We start from the raw sequence: 27,259 nt of genomic DNA on the forward strand, positions 1-27,259 counted from the left end.
GGTGGGCAGGTTATCCATACTACCCAGTCACATATAAGTTACTATATTTAACGTTGTTTTACAATTAATCCAGTGGGAAGAAAATACTTGAAACTTCCTTAAAGGATTTTTTTTAAATATCTTAGATTAGACTTAGAATAAATAATAATTGTTAAGGATACCAATTTAATAATAATAATAAAAAAAAGACGTGTTCAAAAAACACTATAATTCTTCTGCTCTACGGTTACGAACATTATGTTTTGACACTGCATTTCCCTGCTGGCCACCAGCCTGAGCTCGGTGGTGCTGATCGATGTGAGGAACAGGGACGAGGCGGAGAAGGTCGGCCAGATCCCCGGCTCACACTGCCTGCCCTGTAAGTCCCCACGGGACGCATTGCATTAATTAAAGCTTGACTCTTGCACAGTAACCGAAATAAGTTATCGCAGCACTATCCCCTCTACTGACCCACCCCTCAATGAGCTACTACTAGCAGGCAGGTGTAATGAGAAACAATTAATTAGTGTGCATAAGTAGGTCTGGGTGCGAGAGGGATTTAGGGGTCTTAGTGAGCTCTGATCTCCGTCCAAGGGCACAATGCATTCAAACTAGAAATCGAGCAAATAGGGTACTGGGATTTATTTCAAGGAGCATAAGCAACAGAAGCGCCGAAGTCTTCCTCAAACTATATTTAGCATTAGTTAGACCTCATCTTGACTATGCGGTTCAGTTCTGGTCACCCTACTATAGAATGGATATCAAAATGTTAGAATCGGTGCAGAGGAAGATGACTAAGATGATTCAGGGGTTGAGAAACTTGCCATACGAGGAAAGACACAAACAGTTAAACTTGCATTCTCTAGAAAGGCGAAGGGTGCGTGGAGACATGATCGCGGTTTATAAATGGATGAAGGGCTTTAATAAGGGAGACATTCATAAGGTTTTGTTGGTAAGAGAACCGGGTAGGACACGAAGTAATGGGTTTAAGCTGGATAAATTCAGATTCAACAGGGACATAGGCAAAAATTGGTTTACAAACAGGGTAGTGGATGAGTGGAATAGGCTTAGCAGTCATGTGGTGAGTGCCAATACAATTGTCACATTCAAAAATAGGTTAGATAAATTCATGGACAGCGATATTAGGTGGGGTTAGATGCATGGGAGCTACACGGGAGCTTAGGTTCAGGGGAGCTGCCTCGTACAGGTCTACCGGCCTCTTGCAGACTCCTGTGTTCTTATTTTCTTATGTTCTTATGTGTGTGTGTGTGTGTGTGTGTGTGTGTGTGTGTGTGTGTGTGTGTGTGTGTGTGTGTGTGTGTGTGTGTGTTCACTTTCCTCTGGTGTTGATCAAGTCAATAGCTTTTCATTTCTTATCTAGCTCTCACAGGAGATAAGCACTGCCTGTAATTAGTAGCTCCTTAGCGGAAGGTTAGTTAAAGACTAGTGTTAAAGGGGCACAGAGTTGGTAGCTGAGTGACTAACTATATACAGATCATCGCACGTTCGAAATAGTAATCGTGAAGAAAAAATACACCTGACTAAATTACGCATTGAGACGCTTTTCAGATTTACCTGAAAGAAAAGGAAAAAAAATTCCAAGGTCGGTCAACAAATTTTATAACCTTAAGTCTATGTAGTGTTAAGTGAATTTGTTGACGTTTATTTATCTTTTTTTTAAGTGGGAGAGATTGAGGATGCCCTTCAGATGGAGGGGGGCGCCTTCCGAGCCAAGTACGGGTTCGCCAAGCCCGCCAAGGAGCACAAGTTGGTGATCCAGTGCACGAGGGGCAACTGGGCGAGGAAGGCAGCAAAGATCATGGCCGATGCTGGCATTGAAGCGAGGTGAGGGGTAATAATAATAATAATAATAATAATAATAATAATAATAATAACAATAATAGGTCGCATGTCAGACTTCATTGCTGTATCCTTATAATCATGTGACTTGTAAGATCAAAAGCCTTGGTAAAATTCTTAAAGGTTAAGGTAATTTATATATATATATATATATATATATATATATATATATATATATATATATATATATATATATATATATATATTACTTTTTGTAGACATTTGTGAAATAAATCCAGGATGCTGAATATACTGAGTGGTCGGGAAAGATTTAATGTGTGTGTGTGTGTGTGTGTGTCCTTCCTCTCTAACGTGCTGGCTCCCCGCCACCCAGGATCTACCCCGGCTCTTTCCTGGACTGGAAGGCACAAGGAGGCGAGGTGGTGCCCGGCAAACCCTTCCAGCCCGTCAGCTAACAAGAGGACGGCGAGGACGCCAACGAAACACGTCCGAAGGATCTTACGATACATTAACATATTTGAGAAAAAATACAGAAGAAATCAAATTGAAATGAGAACAGCATATGTCACACACACACACACACACACACACACACACACACACACACATACACCATTCGGAGTGAGGCAAAGCAAAACACGGAAACACTTTCTTTATGCGTTTGATGTAAGTAAAACTGAATTATCTAAGTTTACCACCACAATAATATTTTTAGTAAACTTTGCTTGGTACAGAAAATGCAAATCTTTCAGGATAAGCTTCATTATATATTTTATCAATGACTAGTGCGTAACTCACCTCTTGGTCTGCTGCGGGTCTCTCTCGAGACATCCAGCCGTTCCCCTACGGAAGAGCACAGAGCTCATAGTACCGATCTTTGGGTAGGACTGAGACCACTCACACACAACACACCGCGACAACGAGGTCCCAACTCCTTGCCTGACGTCGCGTACCTACTCACTGCTAGGTGAAAAGGGGCTACACGTGAAAGAACATAAACCCAACTTATCTTCACCCGGCCGGGAAATCGAACCCCGGTCCTTCTGGTTGTGAGGCAGACGCTCTATCCACTGAGCTCCCTAAAGGGCAGTGACTCACAAACTTTTTTACATTATGGCCCTATTGATTTCTAGAAAATCGTCACGCCCCCCTCCCTTATTCACACACACACACACTCACACACACACACACACACACACACACACATATATATATATATATATATATATATATATATATATATACTCACGTGAGGATGATTCAAACAGATTGATTGATTAATAGTTTATTGTTGAAGGTAAACAACAAAGGAAAAAGGAGGAACATGCCATCCCAACCCCCAGGCAGTACATAATGTGACTATGCAACTAGTAATACATGTGGAGGTAGCACCTCCACATGTATTACTAGTTGCATAATCACATTATGTTCTGCCTGGGGGTTGTGTGTGTGTGTGTGTGTGTGTGTGTGTGTGTGTGTGTGTGTTCTATTTATTTGCAAAACTGCAATTTTGGGCAGACGGAATCACGCCCCCCTTGTATCCAGCTCACGTCCCCCTGGGGGGGCGTGCCCCCCAGTTTGGAAACCACTGCTATAGTGTTTAGATCGAATGTGCAATGACCTTCATTGAAAAGGTCCACAGTCTGCGTTTACTCTGCTTGACAAGGAATACACAAGTTGTCGTATGCTTCGAGACAGACCATTAAAAAACGACCTACGTGTGTGTGTGTGTGTGTGTGTGTGTGTGTGTGTGTGTGTGTGTGTGTGTGTGTGTGTGTGCCCAAATATTATTTATTTTGCAAATATCCGAGGGCACAGGAGAACACGTACACGCCTCGTTCCAGTGCACAAAGCCACCTCTTTGGGGTATCTTCCTCCTCCTAACGACTCCTATCTCGTAAGCGCACATCCTCCTTCTCATCTAAGGGGCAGCTTAGTTTACTACCCTGAGGACATCTTTCATTAAAAAATAGATATATAAATAAAAAGGTACCGTCATAGAGTGCCTTGCGTGCGTGCCTAATTTTTCTTCTCGAAGTAGCCTTTCTGCACCCCTTATCTCACCCTTCCCCTCCTAAGGTGACTTTCATCACCCTTCCCAAAGTCACCTTTTCTCCTTCCAGGCACGCCCTAAGCAGAAGAAGCCGCTTTACACTGCATTACACTGGCTGCTGGCCACTCCAATATTCTGGAACACTGATCCACTCGTGGCTCTCGACTGTGATGTACGATAAGATTCCACTAAGCGAGTTTTCCAAGCACTGTATAGTGTGCGTTCGATGGGCAATTAAGACATTGATCGTAGCAGACGGAAATATCGATATAGTAATTAGGTTTCAAATATATTGGGTACCGTACCATAAGCACTGCAGGAAAAATAACGCTAGTCGGCACTCTTCGTTATCATGCCAAAGATACCTGCGTGAGGTGCGCAGGTATCTACTGTCGCTTCTATTTGAAAAAGGAAATTTGTTATTTTTTCGTAAAATTCAATTTAAGAGGATGCAATGGTGTATTTTCTCTTTGATAACACAATATGTATCATGCAAGCTATTTTATGTGACACTCAGTGACAAGTAACAGAAGAGCTGGACAGCCACTGTCGGCAACTGTAAAGGGGGGGGCAGCGGGAAGTGTGAAGGTGAGTGAAACCCTCGGCGTCGGCGAGTCACCGTCATTACAGTCCTGAAGAGTTCTGAAGAAAGTACCTGCCTGTGTCAGCCCATCAACATGTCCGGTAAGACCTTTAACAGTCATGACAGTCTACAACTTTCAGATAATCACTAGTGGGAACAAAAAGTATATAAATATGCTAGTTTCTCTAACCACCTAGCTAACTACATAATTTTAAGCTTTATTAACTTATATATACAGAAGGCTGTCTTACGGTCACTTTACCTCTTGACCTGTGGCTGCCATGTTCATCTCAAAGGATTCACACACCTTGAAATGTTCACTTCCTCAGCAGTGGTCCAAATAAACGAGGTTCCTCCGGCCCGCAACACGCCGGTTCGGAAGATTTCAAGAGAGCGGTTAGGGATTCCCGGGAACTTTTAACCTTGGAGGGGAGGGGCGACGCTTGATCTGTTTTACCATATTTTAACAATTCCTTTCATATACCAGAATTTAAGGTTTCTTATACTGTATTCTATTCAACTAAATCTGCCGTTACGGAAGACAAAAAAAAAAAAAAGTAATTGAGGCCCATAAAAAAAAAAACGTTAACACTTGAAGTATCTAACACGACTCCTTAAGTCGCAAGAGGCATTTTTTTCCTTTCGAGAATTTACCTTTTGTTCACGGCTGAGAATTTTATTTCTTTATTTTCTGCTCATTCCCTGGCGTTTGATTGGTTCTGGGACGAAGAAATAAAACCTTAAGATGAGCCTTATCAGTCGCTGCAGCCTTCCCACCTATCACTACCCATCGCATGCATAATTATCACCTATCACCTAGCTATCACCGACTGCCTTTTTTCCCTTAATATTACAGCAAAAATAATTCAGTAACAGGCCAGCGTCAACACATCAGTGAATCGCTTAATAGATGAAATAAGTATGATTTGCTCGTCATTATGACCAATACTCTCCATTGTCATTCATGAAATATACGTGAGAGAGAGAGAGAGAGAGAATCTGAGTTACCTGAGTTTATAGGTGGGTTAATGTTTTCAAATTCAGTATAATTATATTCTTTCCTGTGGTGCCTATTCATCATTTTTCATCGGATTACTTTCTCTCTCTCTCTCTCTCTCTCTCTCTCTCTCTCTCTCTCTCTCTCTCTCTCTCTCTCGTGTACGATTGAGAGAGAGAGAGAGAGAGAATCTGAATCACCTAAGTTTATAGGTGGGTTGTTGTTTTCCAATTCAGTACATATTCTTTCCTGTGGTGCCTATCCATCATTCTTCATCGGATTACTTTCATTCTCTCTCTCTCTCTCTCTCTCTCTCTCTCTCTCTCTCTCTCTCTCTCTCTCTCTCTCTCTCTCTCTCTCTCAATCGTACACGAGTGAGAAAGAAAGAGAGTGAGAGAGAGAAAGAAAGAAAGAAAGAAAGAGAGAGAGAGAGAGAGAGAGAGAGAATCTGAGTCACCTGAGTTTATAGGTGGGTTGGTGATTTTCGATTCATTATGCATTTTTCCTGTGGTGCCTCTCCATTATTCTTCATCTGGTTACTTTCATTCTCTCTCTCTCTCTCTCTCTCTCTCTCTCTCTCTCTCTCTGTCTCTCTCTTTCTTTCTTTCTTTCTCTCACTCGTGTACGATTGAGAGAGACAGAGAGAGAGAGAGAGAGAGAGAGAGAGAGAGAGAGAGAGAGAGAGAGAGAGAGAGAGAGAGAAGAGAAAGAGAAAGAAAGAAAGAAAGAAAGACAGACAGACAGACAGACAGACAGACACAGACAGACACACACAGAGAGAGAGAGAGAGAGAGAGAGAGAGAGAGAGAGAGAGAGAGAGAGAGAGAGAGAGAGAGAGAGAGAGAGAGAGAGAGAGAATCTGAATGACTTGAGTTTATAGGTGGGTTGGTGTTTTCCAATTCAGTACATATTCTTTCCTGTGGTGCCTATCCAATATTCTTCATCGGATTATTTTCACTCTCTCTCTCTCTCTCTCTCTCTCTCTCTCTCTCAATCGTACACGAGTGACGAAATTCAGGGCCACATAACATTGTTGGTCCCTGGGGAATGAGATAAAATTGATATTAAATAGTATCGCCATCGTGTTAACCCGATTGAGTCTTTGGTTGAGCCTGTGTGTACATAGGTTTGGGGTCGTTGGCTGGCCGTTGACTCTGAAGGTTTGGTAGTCAGACCCAGACAGTAAGGGCCAGCCATCAAGCAAGTGCCACGTGTAAAGCAACGTGGCCTTTTCGGTTACTAATCGATTGCGTGGTGCTGTCTCATCTTATCAGCAGAGCCCTTGATCCTTAATACCACACCTGTATATAACCTGAACCCGAAGAGCTATGATTACAGCAACATTTTCATTCATTTATCTTAACCGTGCGCTGATAATAACCTATTCGCACTACATAGCTGCTACATAGCCAACTACGTCATTTCCATGCACTTTGGTCACGTAAAACTGGTTATTTCCACTTTTGTGCGCGCAGAAGCATTCTTATGTTGGCTCATGCGCAGCAGAGTACGAGTATAGATCTTTGGCCACATGTGCCCTTTAGACAAGGGCTATTCGTACCCTGCGGATCAATAATAAATAATAGTTCGTAGACTAGACGGAATGTTACCAGGTGCCTCCACCACTGCGCAGCAGAGTACGAGTATAGATTTCTGGCGAAATAATGCCCTTTAGACAAGGGAGATTCGTACCCTGCGGATCAATCATAGGTCGTAGACTAGAGGGAGCGTCACCAGGTGCCTCCACCGCTGTGCTTTTCAAACCTTCAGTACAATGACCCATTTTTGTTTTAACCAATGACTTCGCAACCCATTTCCGAGCCTCTCGAAACTACTAGTAGCTGTGTGAATCCCGCCGTTTGGTATTCACTTATTTATTTGTGAAGAAGTTACGGCCCAGTACGGAGGCACGGCCCCTGCCCTGAAGTACCCACTCTGCCGTGAGGGTAGATAAACGTCCCGGCTGCCCACGAATCATGATACCGTTTTTTTTTTTTCCTGGCCGTTTTTTTCCTTTTTTCGATCCCCATATCGTTCGTTCGGCTTGCACTTAACACCAGTGAAACTAAATCCCCAATACGCACGTTGCTGACTCTATCTTTACTTCTTTGTTCATTTTGCCGCATTTCTCTGCGGAGTTCAATGCTGTTGTCGGAGGGACTGTAAACCACCTATCACGCGATATGAATCATTAGTAGCCTTCATCGATCAGTGCGTGTCGTCGTGGTCCAGCAAAACACTTTAAAATTCGCCGATGTCATGACGACCCCGCCTGTCCCGACCCTCTCTTGAGTGCCCTCGATGTCCGGTCCACACGAGCTACTTTGCCGTTCTGTTTGCCCGCCGCGGGTGGACAGATGTTTGCTGATGAGATTAAATATTATCTTCCAAATTCCAAACTTGTTTGTGTTCTGATTAAAATGAAAGAATACTCCCTAACTGGAATCGAAATAATGAAATTGATGATAGTGATTTTATATTTTAGAACTCTTCGTACGTTAATTGGAGCAGTGAACTCACGTGAATGTTATGTCATGAAACTGTAGAATTACAAAATTGGTCTAAATTCCCTTTGCAATGATGTTCTTGAGTCAGATCAACTAGGTGGGCGGAGAGCTGCGGCAAGACATGGAAAGGGCAAAATGGCCGTTCGGAACTAAATGTCAGGAGTGGCGGCCAGACTGCTTGGCGGTGCTTGTGGCGATGAAAATTCCACAGAAGGGCCACCGTGTGACCGGCCCTTGAGCTTTACCGCACAGGGAGAAAACAGTAAATAAATAAAAATAAATAAGAACGCTCGTGGGAAGAGAACCTAAAAATCCACCCTTTTTAAGTCAACGTATGAATAATAACTACCAATAACAAAACTTGGAAGCCAGCACTTTGAAGACTTTGAAATATTTGGTTTGCCTGGACTTCAGCGGACAAAAAAAAAAAAAAAAAAAAAAAAAAAAAAATCAGATGAAGAGCATATTGATTGATTGATCAAAATGAATCACTCATATTTTTTCGTTTTTCCCTATTATCAAAATAAACATCATTTCCTGGTACATTTACGAAAATCAGATACTAACCATCCATCTTCCGGCAGACATCGACTACTCTGAGCTCTCCAACAACCTGGACTCGGTGGTGGTGCTGGACGTGCGGAACAGGGATGAGGTGGAGAAGTTCGGCCAGATCCCCGGCTCGCACTCCCTGCCCCGTGAGTCAAGCAACAGACAGATGTGAAAAGAAATGCATCAAGGGGGCATCAAACGCTATCCCCTGAAACTACATTGGATTGGGTTGCATTACATTGCCTTCATGTTTACCATCTATCATAATGACCATCTTACGTTTCATAGAGTAGCCATTTCATAAGGTATACAATTAATCAATGAATCATAATCATGTACATATAATAATGGGATAATTTTGAGATCTTTATGAGCATCACTAAAGAAAAAAAGAACTAAACCGTCATTATGACTATTATTATTGAGATCAATGAGAGGGCATCAACGGAGAAGAAGAAAAAAAATGATATAGACCTAAACAGAGTCCCCTCGACGGTGACAGTAAAGTAAGGAAAATAAAGAAAAAAGAGGAAAGGAAACAATACCTAATGATTTAACATGTGGGTGCTGACCTCAACTTGTTCTGATGTATGTATTAAATAGTCCACAAATGATGACTAACCCAAACATCCTCTTTGAAGCTGCTGACGTCACCCTAACCTTTATTTCTGGCAGTGGGAGAGATGGAGGACGCCCTTCAGATGGACGACGACGACTTCCAGGACAAGTACGGGTTCCCTAAGCCCACCAGCGACCAAAAGCTGGTGACCAGCTGCATGAAGGGCGGCCGGGCAAGGAAGGCAGCCGAGACCCTGGCGAGTTCGGGAATTGAAGCAAGGTGATAATTCTCTCTCTCTCTCTCTCTCTCTCTCTCTCTCTCTCTCTCTCTCTCTCTCTCTCTCTCTCTCTCTCTCTCTCTCTCTCTCTCTCTCTCTCTCTCTCTCTCTCTCTCTCTCTCTCTCTCTCTATCTCATTTTTTACGCATAATAAATAGGCAAATGGTTTGAAATAGAGAAAAAAAAACGCCTACATTTCACAGCTCATACACAACGATAAAAAAAAAATTCCTGTGTGTGTGTGTGTGTGTGTGTGTGTGTGTGTGTGTGTGTGTGTGTGTGTGTGTCCTCAATAACATGCTCCCCCTCTCATCCCCTAGGGTCTACCCCGGCTCCTTCGTCGACTGGAAGGCCCAGGGTGGGGAGGTGGTTGACGGCAAGCCTCACCATCTGCACCACTAAGCACGCGCAGGACGACGAGCACCCGACGAAGCACCCAATGGATCTGAGCAACACATTCACGTCTTAAACTGAAAATAATAAAGGAAAGAAAAGAAAAAAGAGTGTGTGTTTCAGCTAAAAGAAGAGTATGATTTTCCACGCTTTTAAAATTTGGTATCACAGAGGCCCAGAATGATATATGGTCCTTTATCAGGCGCGACATAATCCATGTGATTTCGCTATCTTTCTGGCACACACTGTTAACTCGTTCCCTCTCGTTATCAAGTTAATTCCGTCGAGGTTTATGTTTGTGTGTCGAATTTATGTCTCTATTTAATATTGTTTTGTACTTCGGTTGTCCTTGAGCACGTGCATCATAATTTACCTGCTGACTCCTTTAAAGCAAAAAAGAAAAGGAGCACACTTACTCTGTATGTTTTAATTCAAAGGCGATATGTTGTTATGTTATGCCTCCTTAAAAAATAAATGTTCATAATTACGACAATACACCATCTAGTCACAGGATGTTACTGGTCTCTGTATCAAAGTCTTCTTATGTGAACTTAATTTATTTTGTCATAGCGTCATTATTTGTGTGTCCATACATTTCACTAGGGCTAAGAAAGCCTGGATGCCTCATCTCTTTATCAAGTACTTAGATATCACTAACTTACTTTCACAGGCATAATTAATAAACCCATTTTGCACTGCTGTTGATTTTAATCTACTCCGAGATTCTCAGAAACATACACTTGTCTGTATAATGCATAGGATACCTTGTAAAGTTTCAGCATAATCACAAAGAACAAGGTTTTCATTACTCGCTGACGTGGAAATATATTTCTTGCACATCAAACACCTGACACTAAATAAAAATGACCTTCGCGTGAAGAAACTTTAATTCCTTATTTCACCATATATTTGATATTCACAAGGGCGGGGGACTTTGGTACGTGTTTCAAACGTACGTGGTCACATATCATTTAAGTTCGTGATTCAGTTTTTCATAAGTACGGTCGCTTAAGTACGTGATTTCACGTACTAATTATCCTTGGCCCTTGGGTTTAAAGTAGCCTTCACTGTCATTTTAGTACGTATAACTTGTCATTTAATTACGTTTTTTTTTTTATAACTACTAGAGCTAAGTACGTGGTTTTTCTGCAGTAATGTGCTTAAGTACGTGGTCTTCTTGACCCCCGTCCTTTAGATACGTGATTTATAAGGATTTATGTTCATAATTAAGATTGTTGATCCAAGTACGTGGTTAATGATAATGTAAGTACGTTATAATGAATATATACGTTTATTGTCAAAAGTTAGCCACTACATCCTTTTACATCCATTTGCATCTAACACAATCAATCAATCACAATTAATCAATCGCAATCAATCACATTCCAGACAAAGCAAACCTGTAATTAGTCGTTGGCAATAGCCTGAACAAAAGTAAAGATTTCAGCCCTACACAGGTGGCAGTTCTTGGTGGAAACTTTCTGAGCACACTCCTTACATATGTCCCCATGGCCACACGGCACCAAGTAAATGGGCCGTGTGACCGAGATGTTCTCCTGCAAGCAGACAGCACAACGCTTGAATTTTTTCTTGGCAGCAGCTTCCTGGCCAGCAACCTCCTGGGCAGCAACCTCCTGGGCAGCAACCTCCTGTGCAGCAACCACCGGAGCATCCTCCTCCTGGGCAACAACCTCCTGGTCAACCTGAATGCGAAGGCTGGTCTCTGTCCTAGCTGCTGACCGCGTCACTGGTGGTCTGTAGAGACTTCCTGCAGCTGTAGATCTTGCCGCGCGCCCCCTCCTTGGTGGCCTGTCAGTTCCTGAAGGCTGTTGAGAGGAGGCAGACCTTGCCCTGGGGGGAGTGTAGTTTGCCAATGTTGGTGCAGTTGGCTGTGATGACGTTGTCCTGGCTGTAGAAGAACCTGTTGATGAGGCAGACCTTGTCCTTGGCAGAGTGTAGGTTGGCATTGTCCTTGGGGGACTGTCCGCAAGCATGTCCTGCAAATGATGTTCTGCGTTGATGTCCTGGAGACTGACATCCAACAGGTCGACGTTTATGTCTTGCAGGTCGACATCAAGATCACCATCAGCAAGATCAGCCTCAGGCAAGTCGGCCTCAGCCTGGACATTGTTGCCCTGCTTCTTCTTGACACCCTTCCAGCCCACATACTTCATCTTGTTGATGAACTCTTCAACAGTGAGCTGGCCGGTTTCAAGTTTTGCGCTTGTCTCCGCAATCCATCTCTGTGTTTCGCTGACAGTTTTTGGCCTGGTGACTGGTACCCCATTCTTCACACGTTCCAGATCTGTCAGGGTGCGACTGATCTTCTCTTGCATTTTCTTCATAAAGGCCCAAAGCCCAGGTTTAGGCTTGAGTTCTCTGTTGAGAGAAGCATGAAAGCTTTCTGCACCGTTGTTGATGCGATGAGCACTACCCCACACACACATTTTGTCCCTCATCTCACCCATCCAGAACCTCTCATAGTAGGCCACAAAGCTGATGACTTGCGTGTTGAGAGGGACACCGTCGTGGCAGACCTGGGGCCTACTGCTTTTCAGCGAGACGAAGCCCTCTTCAATCTTGTGATTGGGAAGAAGGGGCAGGGCAAAAAAGCTCCGCACCCACTTCCCAAATAGTAACTCCTTGTTGTGGTACGCTGAGACAAGGCCACGTAACTTGATGTTCTCCCACACAGCCTGCAAGATAATACCAATTTGCACTGTTAAAAATATAAATGGAAAGTGAAAGAGTAGAAAGTTTAATGTTGAAAAGAAAAAAAGTAAAAAAAAATATTACCTGATTGTGGTGGAAGTAACAGCCTTCCACCTCTGCCTCTGGCCAGACAGACAGTATAGCTGAATGTATCGCACGCTCATAATCAGTGTGTACTTTGCGTGGCTTCAAGTTGGAAAACTTAAGTGAAATAGTCTCATACACTGCACTGTACAGCACCTCTGGCTTGCCGGTCATCATGGCGGAGAACAGGGGCAGGAAGTTGTCACCAAACAGGCCAAAGAACGTGAGATGCTGTTTGAGCAGCTTTGGCACGGTCTTAAACGTGGCATCCGTCGCCATTCCCTGAACTTGCCCCTAAAAAAAGAGAGCAGATATAATACCAGACAAAAAAAAGAGGAGAGAGAAATTGGAAAGGAAAACAGAGTAATAGAAATTATTACGTATACGTTAAGTTATAAGTAGTTTTTATTAATTAAGTAGTTATCATAGAAAAGTAGTGAACTTAACATAGAAGCATACATTATAACATATCACAAGAGAAGTAGTAAACATATCATAGAATCATACATTTTACGTCAAGTTTTATAACCATATCATATCATTTCATGCAACAGAATGATGTATTACTCACCAACACTTGCTGAATGTCGTTGCTCCACAAGTAAACAGCTACATGGTTGTCAACAACACTTTGACCCTGGTAAATATGGCTGTACATGCTCGCCTGTATCGCAGGGCCAGCCTCCTGGGGACAAGAGGGCAAGGGGGGGGTGCAGCTTCAGGCGCTCGTTCCAGAGCTGCTTTCTGATGCTATTGTATGACACTTGACTGGCAATCCCATCGCCTACGTCAAGGTAAGCCTCATCAAAGACCTCTCTTGGACTGCGTGTAGGCTCAGCAACAACCATTTCCTTGACACGTGTCTTCAGATCTTTCTTGCCAAGCTCAACTTCTTGAGACTCATGATCACGGTGAGGCACTTCTACTTCTACCTTGTCAGTGTTGAGACAAATGTGTGCTCTTGCTGGGCACTCCTGGCCAGTTGTTTTAAAAAGCCAACACCTAACGTGTAACTTGGACTGATACTGCCGGTCTTTCACGTAACCATGGCCTTCAGAAACGTAAACAACGCTGCCTTTACGTTTACCCTCTGTCATGTAATAGTCTGCCATTTTAAGGCAGTTAAGATAGGCAATAGGCACTAGGCACAAGCAGGCGAACGACTTGAACCTAGGGATGGGCAAGTACCGTTAATTTGAGTACCGGTAGTACCGGTACCGAAAACTCAGGTACCGTTAGTACCGGTACCGGTACCGGTACTCCGAAGGAGTATTTTTTTTTTATCTCTGTGACTTCTGATGAAATTCCCAAATAAATTTCCTGTAAAGAAAACTCTCTCTCTCTCTCTCTCTCTCTCTCTCTCTCTCTCTCTCTCTCTCTCTCTCTCTCTCTCTCTCTCTCTCTCTCTCTCTCTCTCTCTCTCTCTCTGAATGAAGTGAATATTTATTTTTTCGATAAAAAAATAGCAAGTATATATTAAGTTATTATGGATGTACTCGATCATAGTCTAATAACAATAACAATATTTATTAGCAACCTAAAAAAGAAAAAGAATCGGACATGAAGAATTATCCAGTAACTCCAATAAATAAATCAAATAATAAAATAATGGAAACGGGAGCTGTGATGGAAACGGAAAGCAGGACAAAATGGTGGGAACTTGGGGGGACGGTCAGCGAGGCAGTGACTCAGCGTCTCCATACAGGGCCCATACCGCGTGATACCACATTGAGGCGGGCGGGCGAGCACCAAGCGTCACTAAGATCCAAACGGTACCGGTACTAGCGGCAATGCGCAGTGCCAAGTGATCACGACTCTTCCCGGCACCCAAGTGATCATGAGGCTTCGCGGTACCAGGTACCGGTACCGGGTACCGCGAGGAATCGATTCCTCGCGGTACCTATTACCGGGACCGGGTACCGCGAGGAATCGATTCCTCGTTGTACCAGGTACCGGTCCGGGGGACCGCGCGGAATCGATTCCTCGCGGTACCCGGTACCGGTACCTGGTACCGCGAAGCCTCATGATCACTTGGGTGCCGGGAAGAGTCGTGATCACTCGGCACTGCGCATTGCCGCTAGTACCGGTACCGTTTGGATCTTAGTGACGCTCGGTGCTCGCCCGCCCGCCTCAATGTGGTATCACGCGGTATGGGCCCTGTATGGAGACGCTGAGTCACTGCCTCGCTGACCGTCCCCCCAAGTTCCCACCATTTTGTCCTGCTTTCCGTTTCCATCACAGCTCCCGTTTCCATTATTTTATTATTTTATTTATTTATTGGAGTTACTGATAATCTCTCTCTCTCTCTCTCTCTCTCTCTCTCTCTCTCTCTCTCTCTCTCTCTCTCTCTCTCTCTCTCTCTGAATGAAGTGAATATTTATTTTTTCGATAAAAAAATAGCATGTATAGTTATTATGGATGTACTCGATCATAGTCTAATAACAATAACAATATTTAGTAGTAACCTAAAAAAGAATCGGACATGAAGAATTATCAATAAATCCAATAAATAAATCCGAGCAATCTGGTACCGGTACCGAGCAATCTGGTATTGGTACCGTACCGTTTAGCTGGTACCGTTAGTACCGGTACTGGTACCGGTACCTGTCCACCCCTACACGGTGAGTTGGACCAGACAGTAGGGATGGGCAAGTACCGTTAATTTGAGTACCGGTAGTACTGGTACCGAAAACTCAAGTACCGTTAGTACCGGTACCGGTACCGGTACCCGAAGGAGTTTTTTTTTTTCTTAATGACTTCTGATGAAATTCCCAAATAAATTTCCTGTAAAGAAAACTTTCTCTCTCTCCTTCAACTTAATATCAACTAGAGTAGAAATGCAACGTTTAGGAGCCTTCTGATTAATGTAAAATCATTTAGGTTTAAGGACAGACCACCTAGTCTGGACCATGAGATCTGTGTGGTCTGATTTTCTATGTAAATCTATGTAAATCTCTCTCTCTCTCTCTCTCTCTCTCTCTCTCTCTCTCTCTCTCTCTCTCTCTCTCTCTCTCTCTCTCTCTCTCTCTCTCTCTCTCTCTCTCTCTCTCTCTCTCTCTCTCTCTGAATGAAGTGAATATTTATTTTTTCGATAAAAAAATAGCATGTATAGTTATTATGGATGTACTCGATCATAGTCTAATAACAATAACAATATTTATTAGCAACCTAAAAAAGAAAAAGAATCGGACATGAAGAATTATCCAGTAACTCCAATAAATAAATAAAATAATAAAGTAATGGAAACGGGAGCTGTGATGGAAACGGAAACCAGGACAAAATGGTGGGAACTTGGGGAGACGGTTAGCGGGGCAGTGACTCAGCGTCTACACACAGGGCCCATACCACATGGAGGCGGGCGAGTGCCGAGCGTCACTAAGATCCAAACGGTACCGGTACTAGCGGCAATGCGCAGTGCCGAGTGATCATGACGCTTCCCGGCACCCAAGTGATCATGAGGCTTCGCGGTACCAGGTACCGATACCAGGTACCGGTACCAGGTACCGGTACCTGGTACCGCGAAGAATCGATTCCTCGCGGTACCCGGTACCGGTACCTGGTACCGCGAAGCCTCATGATCACTTGGGTTCCGGGAAGCTCAATGATCACTCGGCACTGCATTTTATTGACCTATAATCAGTAATCAATACCCATATCACCGAGATATCCACTCACTGAGTGTTTCTCTCTCTCTCTCTCTCTCTCTCTCTCTCTCTCTCTCTCTCTCTCTCTCTCTCTCTCTCTCTCTCTCTCTCTCTCTCTCTCTCTCTCTCTCTCTCTCTCTCTCTCTCTCTCTCTCTCTCTCTCTCTCTCTCTCTCTCTCTCTCTCTCTCTCTCTGAATGAAGTGAATATTTATTTTTTCGATAAAAAAATAGCATGTATAGTTATTATGGATGTACTCGATCATAGTCTAATAACAATAAAAAAAAATCGGACATGAAGAATTATCAATAAATCCAATAAATAAATCCGAGCAACTGGTACCGCTACCGAGCAATCTGGTACCGGTACCGTACCGTTTAGCTGGTACCGTTAGTACCGGTACTGGTACCGGTACCTGCCCACCTCTACGGCAGACAGACGCCGAGCAGAGGGCAGAGTGGAGTCAGCTGTGTAGGCAAGTGCAACGACGGCTAGCATGGATTGTGTTAAGCACAACATGGGACGTAAGAATCGTTGCCGGGCAGTTTAGATATAAACTATAGATTCTCTATAGCTTAACGCTACCTTTTGTACAATTAACACAGATACCTACGGAGGGCAGTGTTGACTTGTAACATCGTGTGTCTGGCAACGTGGTCCCTAATCAGGCGCCCATCCAGTGCCTCAACCACGAGCACTTCGATGGTTTTCCCGTGCTTTCCTCGTCAGTGACGTCATCTACACTCGTTATCGCCGTCCACACCACAAATTGGTAGCATTGTCTGCCCGCCGATCACGCCCTTCGTGTGGAAGGGGCCTTACCAAGTCTATACACGTTACATGTTACCTTTCTAATACGTACAAATGTGACACCAGCACGTACTACAATGACACGTACTAAAAAGACACGTACCAGTTTCCAGTGGCAGTTAAAAGTTTAATAACCACGTACTAAAGCAACAAAGCACCTGTAAAACTAAGAGAGGGGGGTGTCATATGAGTACGCGGCAAGTACCAAATTCATATAGACATTTCACGTACTAAACTGACACGTACTTATGTGACAGAAGCCTTTTCGGGCTTAAGAACACGTACCACTTTCACTCACTCATTCACAATACCTGAAAATTTTATGCTATTAGACTTTTTACACGCCACAAAGTCCACTATTGAAATTATTATCCTGCACAGTAAGTTACAGAAACCTAAAACATTATTGGTCCTTTCAATGTAAAAAAAAAAATAAAAAAAATCGCCCCATTTCTGCTCCGCCGCAAATAAAACCGGACAACGCTGCTGTGTGGGTGCGAGGCATCAAGGGGGAACGACTGCCAAGGGTCGATGCACCAGACAACAGAGATACGAGTTATCGGCCGCCAGGTTTGTCAGACGTGAAGGATGGCAGATGCGAGAATGAGAAGGTGGAATCCCCCGAGATCTACGAAACGGCAGATAATCGTAAAGTAAGGTGTTACAAGACGTTGATTGGCTGGGTCACCTAGAGGACTTTGAAATAAAAAAAGGGTACCAAAGTAAGTTAATAGATATAGTGGATACGAGAGAATGACTTTGTGTGAAATATTATGCTTTCCAGAGAGTAAGGGCGGAGGAGTGGATGGAGAGTAGTGTGTACAGACTGCGTGTACATAGAGACAGAAGAGACTGGAGATTGCTACTGTGGTTAACCCCTTGAGGGACGGCTCTCTGAGGAATCTGAGGAAATGACGTCAGAGTAGATAGACAGATATGGGGAGACACTGTTTCAATATAAGTCGATATGAACAGAAAATACAGAACATACATTTTCTTTTTTATTTAACACCTTAAGAATAACACTTTCTTCGTTTCATTTTTTTGCCCCTAGCTTATTATTATCGAAATATTGCAGTACTTATTCACCTTCACTAAAGAGTGGAAAAGAGTTGTGCGACCCGAAAATCACAACAGATACAGCATATATAACACACACACACACACACACACACACACACACACACACAAACACACACACGAGACTGATTTCCAAACTTCACCTTGCAGCACGGAGACCATCTCACTTAATATAGGTAGATAGATAGATAGATAGATAGATAGATAGATAGATAGACGGATAGATTTTAAGAAGGTAATCGTGCTCCAGGGAAGGTGTCGTAAATGTCACAAGTGTGCTCAATGCTCATGTGTGTGTGTGTGTGTGTGTGTGTGTGTGTGTGTGTGTGTGTGTGTGCTTGAGGCTAAGAATAATTTACACTGCTGTTGTGTCCTGGGATCTCATTAGGTGTTTATTTTCAACAGAGTATTTAGGGAGCCTTTAAATTACTGGTGAATAATAGTTATATAAGATCATCCTCACCATTATATTTATGTGTTCATCTTTAATGTTCTTAGCAATGAGTCATTGCACATCAGAGGGAGGAAAAATAAACACATGACCGAGTCGTACAGGACTTGATAAAGTCAACAACACAGAAATACACGCTGGCTCGGCACGTAGGCAGGACACGGTGTTGTGCACACTTTACTTTTCATGCACGGGAAGCACTGACGCCTTGCACTGAATGTGATTCCAAAAGATACATTACTGTCCTTCTGTAGCTCACACACTTATCCTCGGAATTCATCCTTAGGTGTGAAATGAGGCTAAGTGCGCAGCTTGTTGTAAAATGCGCAGCTGAGGGAGTGTGTACTGTGTGCCAAGGCGGCTCGCCCCGGTTAGCGGGGGGCGTCTGCTGATGTGCGGCCAGGGGGACGGTGAGTGGCTGAGCGCTGTGAGTGCCTGGCATCCCCGGGCAGTGTTGCTGCAGCAGTTGGTGGGTGAGGTGTTCATCTCTCTGGCGTCATCCCTGCCCATGATGGAGTGCAATCAGAAAGGTTTGTTTGATGTGATTGTGTGTTTTTAGGGTGAAGACTTAGCACAAATCTTACTTGTTTGAGCACAGACCGAGTGGTCCTGTCCAATTTATTATTTTATTGTTTGTTTGAACGACCTCGAAAAGTAATCCGTGGTGAGAAGGGCTGCTGCTTAGCATAACTCAAACTGGCACAGCACGCCAAGACCTTGTAACCCAGATAAGAATTAAAGGACAAATATACGTGACCACCACACTACATAGTGGATCAACACTCCGTGCCCTACCCAGGAGACGTGTATGTGTACTTTGCCCATGACGTATTTAGGGTTCACTCGTAATCGACTTTCTTTATTGCAATCTTTTTCATGCGTATTACATACTCTTACTTTTTATCTTTTTATAAGAATATAATAAAAAAAAAATAGAATATCGTTCACGACCATCTCTTTCTCAAGGTGACTTTCCCTTTCACGTTGCACGAACATTATAGTGGTGTAGTTGAATTGTGCGCCGCGAGTGCAATAGAATAGTTGTGGGGCCCAACAGCCTTGAGCAGTGGTTAAGGAAGTCTGGCTGAGAAAGGAAGGTCGAGCAAACTGTGCAATTATACGTTTTTGTGTACCGGTTAAAGGTTGCTGCGTTATATAATTATGAACCGTTAGACCCTTGTACCCCTGATGCTAAAATATTATTATGCATCTCTGTCAGCAACGGGACCTCACATGCAAGGGCAGTTTGTTGCTTGACACTCCGACACGTGCATGCGAATCACGCCTGGAAGTGATTCACCTCCACGTGGGGGCGGGCAGGTGGTTCGGAGGGTCTTCAAGGACATGCCTCGCACCATGGTTGCTATGGAGACAACTTTTTTTAAGTATATTTCTATTTTTTCGGCTGTGTATCAATTGATTTTCAATTATTACATTTGTTTCTAAGTCTTTTTGTTTCATAATGGTCAACATGATATGAAACGGATGCAACAAACTTTTATTTTTTAGTCCATTGGGGCCATTAGATAGTAATACCTCGGTGCTCTGCCTCGCCACAATCACTTGACCCAACATTTAACTCACACAAGTGACTGTGTTGGTCTGCTGGCCGCCATGGAGGAAGTATGTGTGAAGGGCGCTGCGTGACAGACAGCGTGTGCCTCAGGGTTTGCTTCCCGTCAAACCCAGCTAGACACTCTGCTCATTAAAACGCATCCAGCTCATTCGTTTAGCGTGTTCATTTTTTTTTTTTTTTTTTTTTTTTTTTTTGCCGTCGCGGCCTATTGCGCCGGTAGGTTTCTTCCCGGTGGGGCCTGATGGTCGGCCCAGCCCGTTCTGGCGCAGGCGAGTGTTTATAGTGGCGCCGTCTTGTGTTGGCTCATGCTGCCCCCCCGGAACTCATCTTTGAGCCTCTCTTTGGAGAGGTTATTTAGAGCCCAGGTTGATGGGTGGTCTTCAGGCCAGCATGTATGTAGTCTTAGGCCACTCGGCGGTGACTGAAAAACCTCAGCTGTGCGGCGGCCAAAATTCGAACCCGCGTCCCTCCTGGAGCTCCTGAACGCGGGGCCGTCACGCTAACCACTCAGCCACCGCCTCCCCAAATTACTACATATACGCCATCAACTGAGCAAAGGCTTTCCGGTCAACATATTTATTTCAAATTCTGTCTGTATGGATAAAATAGGCCCTAAATTCAGCTATGGTACTATTTTTTCTTGATGTAAAATAGTAAATGTGGTATAAAATATGGATTAAAGTTGAGGAAAAATCACGTGACCTGGAAACGGGTGCTGATTGGTTATGACGTCACAAGGCAGTCGGGAGGCCGCCAACTTTGTGTTACTCCGAGATTTCGTGTTGTGGTGTATGTTTCTAGTGGCTAGCAATGCCTGGAGACGTAACCCGCAGTCGTTGGTGATTCGAGCCAATGTGCAAGAGTATATATATATATATATATATATATATATATATATATATATATATATATATATATATATATATATATATATATATATATATACGAACAAAAGTACTCCACGTAAGATATTTCTGTCTGTGCTAGTGAATCCTGCAGCAATTTTCTTTAGTTTCCCCTCGGACTAACTTTTCATCGTGAACTCAACTATTCTCTCTACTTTCACGTCCTCTGATTATAAAATATTGGTCTGCATTCGTTTTCTTCTTATTCATCTTTAGGCGTTGATTCTCTCTCTCTGACGTTCCAGAGCCATTATTTTCTCTAGGTTAGGCTAGGTAAGTTTCCATAATACTAATATAAATTCAACCTTGATTATTATCTTTAGTTCCCCCTCGGCCTACCTTTTAATCGTGAACTCAACAATTTTCTGCAGAGCAGAGGCGAATCGGTTGATTTCACTCCCATTTTAATAATATAACACATTTCCAACACTCTTAAGGTGTTCTGTAAGCACCTATAACATACCTGTTAGGCGCAGTTTGGAGCTGAAGTGGCCATAGCTGATAAAAAACAATGGACACAACACTGGTACTGTCGTCTGCTGTTCTCCGCGGCAGCCTGATGACGTCACGAGCTAATGCCGGCTTCTCCCAGTGAGATGAGAAGAATTTGAGATATCTCTCCAATATCCAGTCAACTAGCGATTTATAGGACGTAATATGTGCACTACGTTATAATTAGTACGTGGCACAATGCATTTCTTGGCTCTTCCCAGAACCGGCAATATGTCCATTCTGGTGTGTTACTGAAGAAATTGATTCGTTGAAATGGAATTTTTCTCGTAACTTCCACTCACTATAAAAAAAAATAGTACCCTTGTTTAAAATGAAGCTGTAGTAGAAGTTTTATAATTTCTTCTTGGGTGTAAGCATTTTTCTTCAGAAATTTACAAACCTAATTTAGAAACTTTCAGCATCATTCACACAAACCTAGATATATCTGTCTCCTTGGTACTTATGAAATATCATGTCATTACCTGAAAGGTTCAGCCTGAAAGATATAACTGATGATTTTTCTTTAGCAGACATTTCCTACGACGAGCTGTCGTCCTCGTTCAAAGAGGTGACTATCATCGATGTCCGTAATCGCAACGAAATACAGGCCTGTGGGCAGATCCCCGGCTCCCACTGCATCCCAGGTGAGAGAGGCAACGGAGAGTGATAAAGAACCTCGCTAATAGACAAGGAACCAGTCTGGGCTCATTCACTAGCTGTATTACGATCTATCAAAAATACATAATATTCTTGTCTCATATACGTATCGACTCATTTTCGTTTTTTTTTATGTTATGTTGCATCAACGTTTCATTCACAGTAACGGAGATCAAGCTGGCGTGTGACCTAGACAAGGAGGCCTTCAAAGCGAGGTACGGTTTTGAGAAGCCAGAGTGCGAGGATGACTTGGTGGTATGCTGCAAGTCCGGCGTCCGGTCCAAGGTGGCCTGTGACCTTCTACAGTCCAAAGGATATAAGAGGCATAGGTAAGGCTGACTTGAGAGAGAGAGAGAGAGAGAGAGAGAGAGAGAGAGAGAGAGAGAGAGATAATCAGCTCACTTAGAGACGATAAGAGAGGAGGAACACCAGCCACGGTTTGCACCGAGTCTCCTTTTCTTACTGTTCCTCACTTAATTCCCCGACAGGATCTACCGCGGTTCCTTCAGCGAGTGGGAGGAGAAGGGCGGCGAGGTGCTGAAGCCCGGCCAGCCCCACGAGTTCGAGTTCGAGGACAGCAGCGACGACGAGGCCCAGTCATACTGCACGACGGGAAGTCCTTGTGCCCTTAAGGGGGGAAGCGCCTCGCCCTCCCACAACACTCCCCTCCAAGCCCCCAGACAGTCCAACAAGAGCCTTTGATCGTCGTTGAGACCGGACTCTAGCAGGACTCCGTTAGTCAAGTTTTCCCGCAGTGCCAGACATATTTTTATTTTCAACGTATTATTCCTCCTAGGGGTCCTTTTTATTTTTTCTATAATTTTTTTTAGGGGCAGCATCTTTGCAAGTACCATTTTGGCTCGATTTTTTTTATATGTAGTAATAATGATATAGTTCTTGCCATGTGTTGGACAGCAGCGAGACATGTACCCACAGTGCAAGTTGACTCTATAGACGAGAACTGTTGAAGAATATAGAGAGCGGTCATGTAATATCGGTGTGGCAAAGCCCGACAAGCTCACACGTATCTCAAGACTACTGGCACATTGCACACAACAGCTGAAGGGGCTCAGGGTTTTTACTAATTATGAAATAATCACTCTTCCAACTTCTTAAATTGTGCGGCAGCATTATTTGTGGTGTTTCTGTGGTGGTGTTAGTGCAGCTTTCTTTCATGTATCAGATTATTTTTATCGTTTAACATCTTTTTCTACACTATGGTTGTAACTAAACTGGTAATTCATGAGCCGTCTATATAGGCAGCTTAGGTTACTGAACTGCCTTGCACATATACCACATAATTGAGCAGCAAGTAGAGGTTGTTCATAGTGAGGTGAGTTGAAAGTGACGGTAGTAGGCATAGTGGGTTTGTGGCCGTTCTCCAGTAGTGAATGCTTCGTGGAAATAGGGTTATTTTTCTATAAAGGTATTAATCGTAACAGTGAATGCAAAATATATAAATAATATTCAAAATATTTTGTGTATATCAGTGCATTTTATCATGAAGCTTGTTTATCATATCATTAACATAAATCATTTTTTTATAATATACTCCCTGAATATCACTTTCCCACGAGGCGTATTTCTCTACCGAAGGCGTGCTTGTTACCAGGCCACAAAACTTTCTCTCGCCCGGCCCTAGGCGTCGCACATGATTGCCAGTGACTTCAAGCACGCTGTCCCCCCCACCTAAGGAACAAACAACGTGGAGAACATTGTATAAAAAGTATTTAGTGCCACCCTTCATCCAAAACATATTGTAATTACTAAAAGGAACATTATGGTGTAATATTGGGCGTGTTAAACAAAAATCTGGTGGCAACCGCAGGGGGAAGCGTGCCTGGAATGCCTATTGTCACGGCCAAGGCTTTATAAAAGGGTAAGGCTATGGGCCAAGGCCTTGGTTACGGTCACACCTCCACGGAAACGCTGTTCAGCCATGGACTCTCTGGGAAAGCTGCTGGTAAGTGACCGTTTCATTCTCATTCCTCGATATGTTGTTTGGTGGGGGTAGGGGGGGCGATTTCTGTGCTATCTGCTGAAGTGCAGATTGCTATAAAATGTTAGAGAGAGAGAGAGAGAGAGAGAGAGAGAGAGAGAGAGAGAGAGAGAGAGAGAGAGAAGAGAGAGAGAGAGAAGAGAGAGAGAGAGAGAGAGAGAGAGAGAGAGAGAGAGAGAGAGAGAGAGAGAGAGAGAGAGAGAGAGAGAGAGAGAGAGAGAGAGAGAGAGAGAGAGAGAGAGAGAGAGAGAGAGAGAGAGAGAGAGAGAGAGAGAGAGAGAGAGAGAGAGAGAGAGAGAGAGAGAGAGAGAGAGAGAGAGAGAGAGAGAGAGAGAGAGAGAGAGAGAAGATAAGATAAATATAAATAATCAGAGCGGGGGGCATAAGGAGAGGACGACATCCAGATGTTTTACCAAATACACACACACACAAAAAAAAAAAAAACCTGTGTGCCACTAACGAGTTTCTCACGCCCCAGGTGGTGGTGGTGGTGATGGCCGCAGCGGCGATGACGATGGTGGAGTCGTCAGCTGTGCAGGTGAGGATGAGGTGTATATAGTTTACTTCCAGCTACTTGAAATGTTGAATATAAAAGAAAAACTACTGTATAATGTCTTTACCTTTGTCTATTATGGGAGCGGTGAGTAGCGGGCTTTTTTTTCTTCACTCTTTTTGTTGCCCTTGAGCCGTCTCCTTTGTTGTAAAAAAAAAAAAAAATCAGTATTTCTCAGCCTCCCCGATAGAGCACCCGGGTAATAGGGCTTTCAAAATGTCTACTTGTGATGCTTCGGTGATGCAAGGAAGACAAGGAGAGCACACAAAGCTCTTCAATCTGTGTAGGCGGCGTGTATAATCCTCAGTTTGTCCTTTAGTCACTAGCTCTCCGTTTCTCCACTAGGGCACGGGAATAACAGGACTCTCAGGATTCTTAAAGGGATGAGAGGAGACTAGCGGAGCATACAAAGCCCTTTAATTAAACTATGCAGGCAGCATGGATAATTATATAATCATTAGTTTGTCCGTTTGTCATTATAGCTCTCCGTCTCCCCGCTAGGCCACGAAGGTAACAGGGCTTTCAGGTCCATATTCTTAATTAAAAGTATCGGGCTCCCATTACCATTATTTTCTAAGGCAAAAGAAAAGGCTAAACGGGTTTTCATGGGTGATTTAACATGTTCAGGGTGCAGAGGTCGTGTAAAATTATCACTATGATCACAAAATAATCCAGCCCAGCAGCTTCTACGACAGGCTTTTCAATCAGGCAAACTGAGGAACCGATACTTTAAGAATACGGGCTTCAGTTCATCCCCGCAACTGTCCAGCGTCCACGTACCGAATACTCTTCTTGTTACCTCACAGCCGGCCGCTCCAGATCAACCACAGGTAAAGGAAGAGGAGGAAGTGAGTGGGACCAACTCATCTTCTGGCAACCTTCATCTCGAATTCCACTCCATCCACGAAGCTATCCGGTCCTCCATCTCCCGCAGCGACCATAGGTGTGTGTGTGTGTGTGTGTGTGTGTGTGTGTGTGTGTGTGTGTGTGTGTGTGTGTGTGTGTGTTAGGAAAAGGGGGGTATAATTCCACCACGGTCTGACCACAAGTTGGACTCGGCATCGCCAGCAAGTACCCTGTGTGTGTGTGTGTGTGTGTGTGTGTGTGAGAGAGAGAGAGAGAGAGAGAGAGAGAGAGAGAGAGAGAGAGAGAGAGAGAGAGAGAGAGAGAGAGAGAGAGAGAGAGAGAGAGAGAGAGAGAGAGAGAGAGAGAGAGAGAGAGAGAGAGAGAGAGAGAGAGAGAGGCAGACAGACAGACAGACAGACAGACATAATTAGATGATTGCAGTTTTCTATTATTGATCCTAAATAATAATAAACATATTTACACGTTGATTTCATTAATTTGAAGTAAGAAGAATAACCATTAAATTGTGACAAAACTTTCATGTCACACCTTCCCTTCGCAACACTTCACTCACCTTGATTGCCTGGCTGTCCTGCCCCAACAGCTGCCCCCCGGATTGCGATACGCTCCTTCGTCCAATCTGCATGAACGAGTGCAGGAGACGGTGGCTGGCGTCCCTGGTGTGCCTCATGGTGTGCTCCTCCACCGAGCTGATGTGCTGCCGCTGCCCCATATCCTGCCACGGGCCCTTCCAGCGGTGCTACTCCCGCTGCTCCGGGGGTGACACGTGGTGCAAGGACCGGTGCATAGCCAGGGTCAACAAGTGCTGCAGCGTTGACAGCCGCACGCCACACGCAGAAACTGGCATATTTGATGACGAGTTTGAAGCACCCACGGATATCGAAAGGAGTTATGTTTAAGCTTATAGTAGGTTCTTGCTGTTCTTGGTGGTGTGGTCTATTTTTATAGTATACCGAGCTGCCGTTGAAGGTAACTGCGTACGTGCTATGCTAATGACACGACGTATCAACGACAGGGAGGTTTGACTTTTGATATCCTAAGTAATCCTTTAATCTATGTTGTATTTAGCAGATGTCATTGTCCGCTATAATTATCCAGAAATTAAATTTAAACGTGTCTGCATTTATCGATTTTAGTGTTAGGTTTCGGTGGAACCCTGTCCATGCATTTGTCTGATTTACTGATAGAGTATGTGTTCTGCACGAGGAATTTTTTAATGATAATGTAACTCGTTCATATTATCTACTAAACAAAAATTATAAAGTAAGATTATCATCCCGCCGCGTGCCCCCACCATGCAAATAAAGGTAAATACAAGGTAGCTAGGTCCCGTGGTAGTCTCCACCTTGTGCTTCGGCGGGGTGCTAGAGCGTAGGTTCGAGACCTGTCCGGTGCCATGGGGGTGGAAAGGTGGGCTCTTTCCTACACCCGTTGTTGGGCCTCCTTGAAAGAATTGGGTATCTCTCTGCCAGCCGTCTGGGCGGTTGCGCGGCATGCACCGCCTTCCTCCCTTGGGGTATATCCCCAACGGAATACCAAAAAAAAAAAAAAAAGGAAGTAGCTAGAGATAATAGGTACAGGTAACATGGAATGGGATTCTTCATACTGCGGTGTCTTCGTTTTGCAATTAAATATGATTTTCTGCATAACCTAAAACAAATTATGTTTTATTTATCCTTCAATCACTACACGATAGTAATCTCTTTTAG

At 43.8% G+C, this 27,259-nt stretch overlaps 5 protein-coding genes across 8 annotated transcripts; 4 read left to right on the forward strand and 1 right to left on the reverse strand.

Moving 5' to 3' along the window:
- Positions 1-255: 255 nt before the first annotated feature.
- LOC126982255 (rhodanese domain-containing protein CG4456-like) lies at positions 256-3,002 on the forward strand (the record flags this gene model as incomplete). The annotated part of the gene is made up of 3 exons (XM_050834222.1): positions 256-358; positions 1,662-1,824; positions 2,174-3,002. Coding segments are annotated over 3 exons (348 nt in total), but the record flags the coding sequence as incomplete, so codon positions are not given.
- Positions 3,003-4,371: 1,369 nt separating this feature from the next.
- LOC127008906 (thiosulfate sulfurtransferase/rhodanese-like domain-containing protein 3) lies at positions 4,372-10,418 on the forward strand. Its single transcript, XM_050881386.1, has 4 exons — positions 4,372-4,537; positions 8,525-8,638; positions 9,168-9,330; positions 9,649-10,418. The coding sequence occupies exons 1-4, from the start codon at positions 4,531-4,533 to the stop codon at positions 9,728-9,730; spliced, it is 366 nt and encodes a 121-aa protein (XP_050737343.1). The 5' UTR covers positions 4,372-4,530; the 3' UTR covers positions 9,731-10,418.
- Positions 10,065-13,916, reverse strand: LOC127008892 (uncharacterized). Of its 3 annotated transcripts, none has more exons than XM_050881383.1 (3): positions 13,089-13,916; positions 11,383-12,811; positions 10,065-11,352 (listed from the first exon to the last, which is right to left on the reverse strand). In XM_050881383.1, the coding sequence occupies exons 2-3, from the start codon at positions 12,187-12,189 to the stop codon at positions 11,128-11,130; spliced, it is 1,032 nt and encodes a 343-aa protein (XP_050737340.1). In that variant the 5' UTR covers positions 12,190-12,811; positions 13,089-13,916; the 3' UTR covers positions 10,065-11,127. The 3 variants fall into 3 exon arrangements, with proteins under 3 accessions (XP_050737340.1, XP_050737333.1, XP_050737326.1); XM_050881376.1 differs by having other exon boundaries at positions 10,065-11,337; positions 11,368-12,811; positions 13,089-13,910; XM_050881369.1 differs by having other exon boundaries at positions 10,065-12,811; positions 13,089-13,898.
- Positions 13,917-18,733: 4,817 nt separating this feature from the next.
- LOC127009004 (thiosulfate sulfurtransferase/rhodanese-like domain-containing protein 3) lies at positions 18,734-23,682 on the forward strand. Of its 2 annotated transcripts, none has more exons than XM_050881593.1 (4): positions 18,734-19,031; positions 22,005-22,118; positions 22,295-22,460; positions 22,620-23,682. In XM_050881593.1, exons 1-4 carry the CDS (start codon positions 18,893-18,895, stop codon positions 22,831-22,833), a joined length of 633 nt encoding a protein of 210 aa, XP_050737550.1. In that variant the 5' UTR covers positions 18,734-18,892; the 3' UTR covers positions 22,834-23,682. The 2 variants fall into 2 exon arrangements, with proteins under 2 accessions (XP_050737550.1, XP_050737541.1); XM_050881584.1 differs by having other exon boundaries at positions 18,757-19,031; positions 22,002-22,118.
- A 139-nt stretch (positions 23,683-23,821) lies between these two features.
- LOC127009016 (uncharacterized) lies at positions 23,822-27,210 on the forward strand. Its single transcript, XM_050881603.1, has 4 exons — positions 23,822-24,094; positions 24,609-24,668; positions 25,490-25,626; positions 26,134-27,210. Exons 1-4 carry the CDS (start codon positions 24,071-24,073, stop codon positions 26,447-26,449), a joined length of 537 nt encoding a protein of 178 aa, XP_050737560.1. The 5' UTR covers positions 23,822-24,070; the 3' UTR covers positions 26,450-27,210.
- Positions 27,211-27,259: the final 49 nt, after the last annotated feature.

Source organism: Eriocheir sinensis, chromosome 4 (assembly GCF_024679095.1).
Source record: "Eriocheir sinensis breed Jianghai 21 chromosome 4, ASM2467909v1, whole genome shotgun sequence".
NCBI classification, from domain to species: domain Eukaryota; kingdom Metazoa; phylum Arthropoda; class Malacostraca; order Decapoda; family Varunidae; genus Eriocheir; species Eriocheir sinensis.

Bases quoted from the DNA above. Each gene is read 5' to 3' on its own strand.
- LOC127008906 (XM_050881386.1), top strand. The intron at 8,639-9,167 runs GTGAGTCAAGCA...TATTTCTGGCAG, and splicing joins CGGCTCGCACTCCCTGCCCC to TGGGAGAGATGGAGGACGCC. The intron at 9,331-9,648 runs GTGATAATTCTC...CTCATCCCCTAG, and splicing joins AGTTCGGGAATTGAAGCAAG to GGTCTACCCCGGCTCCTTCG.
- LOC127008892 (XM_050881369.1), bottom strand. From the start codon at position 12,189: ATGGGTGAGATGAGGGACAAAATGTGTGTGTGGGGTAGTGCTCATCGC.
- LOC127009004 (XM_050881584.1), top strand. From the start codon at position 18,893: ATGTGCGGCCAGGGGGACGGTGAGTGGCTGAGCGCTGTGAGTGCCTGG. The intron at 22,119-22,294 runs GTGAGAGAGGCA...TTTCATTCACAG, and splicing joins CGGCTCCCACTGCATCCCAG to TAACGGAGATCAAGCTGGCG. The intron at 22,461-22,619 runs GTAAGGCTGACT...ATTCCCCGACAG, and splicing joins AAAGGATATAAGAGGCATAG to GATCTACCGCGGTTCCTTCA.
- LOC127009016 (XM_050881603.1), top strand. From the start codon at position 24,071: ATGGACTCTCTGGGAAAGCTGCTG. The intron at 24,669-25,489 runs GTGAGGATGAGG...GTTACCTCACAG, and splicing joins TGGAGTCGTCAGCTGTGCAG to CCGGCCGCTCCAGATCAACC. The intron at 25,627-26,133 runs GTGTGTGTGTGT...CTGCCCCAACAG, and splicing joins ATCTCCCGCAGCGACCATAG to CTGCCCCCCGGATTGCGATA.